At 34.5% G+C, this 3,554-nt stretch overlaps 1 protein-coding gene across 11 annotated transcripts; it reads right to left on the bottom strand.

Annotated features, from left to right (window-relative positions):
* Nucleotides 1–395: 395 nt before the first annotated feature.
* On the bottom strand, nucleotides 396–3,381 carry LOC107458084 (phototropin-2). 11 transcript variants are annotated; one of them, XM_052252193.1, is made up of 6 exons: nucleotides 2,948–3,381; nucleotides 2,236–2,365; nucleotides 1,999–2,058; nucleotides 1,386–1,512; nucleotides 758–835; nucleotides 396–576 (listed from the first exon to the last, which is right to left on the bottom strand). In XM_052252193.1, the coding sequence occupies exons 2-6, from the start codon at nucleotides 2,250–2,252 to the stop codon at nucleotides 562–564; spliced, it is 297 nt and encodes a 98-aa protein (XP_052108153.1). In that variant the 5' UTR covers nucleotides 2,253–2,365; nucleotides 2,948–3,381; the 3' UTR covers nucleotides 396–561. The 11 variants fall into 11 exon arrangements, 3 of the variants coding, with proteins under 3 accessions (XP_052108153.1, XP_052108152.1, XP_052108154.1); XR_001585953.3 differs by lacking the exon at nucleotides 758–835 and having other exon boundaries at nucleotides 1,386–1,517; nucleotides 1,889–2,080; XR_001585951.3 differs by lacking the exon at nucleotides 758–835 and having other exon boundaries at nucleotides 1,386–1,572; nucleotides 1,999–2,080.
* Between the last annotated feature and the right edge of the window lie 173 nt (nucleotides 3,382–3,554).

The raw sequence follows: 3,554 nt of genomic DNA, 5'->3' as shown, positions 1-3,554 counted from the left end.
CCATAGCCTCTATGGTCACCCTTCCTTAAAACCGTGACCATAACCTTATCTATGGTCACGGTTTTGGCCGTGACCATAGCCTCTATGGTCACCCCTCTTCAAAACCGTGACCATAGCCTTATCTATGGTCACGGTTTTGGCCGTGACCATAGCCTCTATGGTCACCCCTCTTCAAAACCGTGACCATAGCCTTATCTATGGTCACGGTTTTGGCCGTGACCATAGGTTATCTATGGTCACTTTATTTTAAAATGGTGACAATAGCCTGTTTTGTTTTATGAGCTTTAATTTTTTTTAAAGCATAATCACATCTCAAAATAATGATAATCACAAAATAAATCTAAGAACAAGAAATGTAAATCATAAAAGTTTCATTATAAAATAGATATGTTTAATTTGAGTCTAAACAACAGAAATCAAAATAGAGTGTAATATATCCAATTACATGTAATACCGAGTAAAGTCTCTTTTCAAAAAGTACAGAACACATCAAAAAATTACATTTAGATAATTAAAGTGTAAGACCCATTCCATGTCATATTTGTATGGAACATATTTTCTTCACATCATGTCTTCCTGCTAGCAAAAGAAATAAACATGTTAAAATAGAGCAAAAATGCTTTTGATAATGCAATACATATGCAGCAAAGTTTAATAAGTCAATTAACTTTAAAATTTCAACCACTAAACAGGGAGTATTTGCTAGGGTTTTGATGAGCCACATAAAAAGAAAATCTTAGCCAAAACTTATACATACATGTCCCTCTTTATATAAACAACAAAGTCCAATTGAACATTCAACAACTCTGTGATCCATCAAGGTTAAATACATCACCTAAAATAAAAAAAAAAATGAAGTCAAAACTGCTTGAAGAGGAAGTAATGAATAAGAATTTAAATATGAAAACCAAAGCCAATTTTAAAAAATCACAACAACCAATTTTAAAAATCTTAAAAAAGCAATGGCTTTGTTTTATAATTAATAATGATCCCCCTGGATTTTTACTTAAATGTTTAGTTAGGCCCTATATATGCGAAGTCAGTTCTTATTTTTATTTATCGAAATTTTCAAACATTCCACATTTAATTACAAAAGAAATCAATAAATGTTATAAATGTCAAAAGGAATCTATAATTTAACAAAAACAGCTAAACAAGTAAACATAGCCCTCGTGGCACTTGGCAGTTTCTAAATGGGAAGAAAATGATACATAGTATGGTCATTATCAAATTATTATCAAAATCCATGCAGCCACAGTTTGGTCCCCAACCAACCCTCTAATTAAAAGAATGACAAAGAAGTCAACAATAAAATGAATAAAAAAAGTAAAAAACTAACTTGAAAGACAAAACTCAACAGAGGTAAAAAAGGACACTAACTTTACCCGATGAATTCGATGACTTTGCCGTCTTCGTCCTTGATGGGTGAAATTGTAAGTAGGTTCCAGAAGGGCATCCCATCCTTCTTGTAATTCAGCAACCTTCCATAGTAACTCTTCCCAGCTTCCAATGCTTCCCTTATCCAAAGCCAAAGCAACAACCAAACTTCTTTATCACAACAACCAAATTTTTCTATCACAATACCAAATTCAGATCTCTATTAGAAAATCATTTTAAGCCATTTAACTTACTTGGAAACCGATCATTTTGTACAAAATCGAGGAAAAAAATAGCTAAGCTAATAGTCCTATTCCAAAGACAACTATGTATGTTTTCTCTACACCTGTATTTGAAACCACATAATTGAAAAATAAAATTCATATTGACACATGGATTAGAGAAAAAGGTTTTGCAATTAATTTCATATAATCTATGAACTAACATTCTACGGTAAAAAGTAAGTAAAATTGAACAGCATGAATATGACAAAGAATTTATTACTATATACCCTTTGTTTTTGTTGAGTCTTGAAAACTCAAGGCATGAATGTAAAACTTGACAATGATCTAGTTATACTTTTTATGTTGTTTGAACTGATATTATAGGCCAAAAACTCACAGTGTCCAGCTTTGTTTCTCAATCTCTCTGTCCCTTTCATTCACCAATCTGCACATGGTACTGTAATGTGGAACTGAGATAACTGTTTTGAACAAAGACAAAGGACTAAGTGTGAAAACTGAAAAGTCAAAACCAAAATGGATCATCTAATCAGCATATCCAATTAGTGGCTCTCAAATAAGTACTACCAATAATGTCATGGCCAAACACCTTTCCATAACTAACTAACTAACTAACCTTGAGATACGAGACATCGAGAACTTTCAAATAGAAGCACTTCTTGCAAAGAAGGTCAACGCCAAGATCAGAAATCTCAAAGCACCACTTCAAGCTGAGGCGCTCTAATCTGCTGCAACCAACAGCGATCCTGGCCAACCCAATATCAGTGACACCCAATCACAAACAATTGAAAAAACTTAGCTAATTGCAAATTTTAAGACTTGGAACTTTTACAGACTTGAATGATCAAACTAAACCATCGTCAAATTTAGAGGTTTAGAAACAGTTAACATTGTTCAAACTTACTGTCACATTGAAACATTTATATTTAATTAGATCTACATAAGAGTTATCCATGTAGTACAACATTCTTATTTAATGTGATTCTTGTATGAAACAGAGATGCAAGTATGAGCAATAAGCAAAGAATCAATCTTAGAGATTTTAGTCTATGACATCTAAAAATTAACAATAAAATTAATTTTATTTGTATTGAATAGCTTCAGCCAAAACAGAATCAATATTTTCCTATTTGAATCAATGACCAAAACAGAGCAGTAATCAAAACAGAAAATGAATTTTCAGCCAGAGAATCAGTGACCGAAATAGAAAATACACTTCCAGCCAGAAAACTAGGGACCAAAACAGGCAGCATTATACCAAATCAATATTCAAATCAAAATAGAAACCAAATCAACTAAAATCACATAACAAGAGACACTTGAGTTACCTAATTAGAGGTTGGGCCACAACAAGGAGGCAGAGAACCAGTGACAGGGCGTGATTCAAAATCAGCAAAGTCCAGAAGGGCAGACGATGGCGTGACAGCAGAAGCAGGAGAGGTGACAACCCACAAACGACGAGGAGAAGCATCGATTGTGACGATGAGGACGACCGTTTCACGCAGATCCAATGGTGACGACGGCGATGGAGCTGATAGTGACGAGGGCTGGAGGGCTCCTCTCCAGTGGCTGCAGCGCTCTCTCTCTCTCCTTGCGTTATGACTCTCCCGACGGCGGCGACGGTGGCGGTGACACCCACCGGCGCCGTCTCTCCTTTTCCCCTTCTCCTTCCTTGTCCTTCTCCCCCCTCTCTTCGAGCTCCACCCTTTTCTTTCTGTCTGTGTACATGGTGAGGGCTGAGTGTGTGCGTAAATTAGGGGAAAAAGGGTTGGCTTAGGGTTAGAGTTTGAAGAGTAGGTACATTAGGTTTTTATTTGGAAATTTTAATAAAATTAAGGTATAGAGTAGATATTTTTAATAAAATTATAAATAATTAAGTTATTAAAATTTTAAATTTTAAATAAAAAATATCTAAATATTTATGAAAATTATATA

The sequence above is a fragment of the Arachis duranensis genome, chromosome 7 (assembly GCF_000817695.3).
Source record: "Arachis duranensis cultivar V14167 chromosome 7, aradu.V14167.gnm2.J7QH, whole genome shotgun sequence".
In the NCBI taxonomy this organism is placed as follows: Eukaryota; Viridiplantae; Streptophyta; class Magnoliopsida; order Fabales; family Fabaceae; genus Arachis; species Arachis duranensis.
This window is presented reverse-complemented; position numbering and strand designations above follow the sequence as displayed.

Coding starts and splice junctions, on each gene's coding strand:
- LOC107458084 (XM_052252192.1), bottom strand. CDS start 2,144: ATGATCCATTTTGGTTTTGACTTTTCAGTTTTCACACTTAGTCCTTTG. Junction 1,513..1,998: donor GAGAAACAAAGCTGGACACT/GTGAGTTTTTGG, acceptor GGATAAGGGAAG/CATTGGAAGCTGGGAAGAGT. Junction 836..1,385: donor AAAGTCATCGAATTCATCGG/GTAAAGTTAGTG, acceptor TTTTTATTTTAG/GTGATGTATTTAACCTTGAT.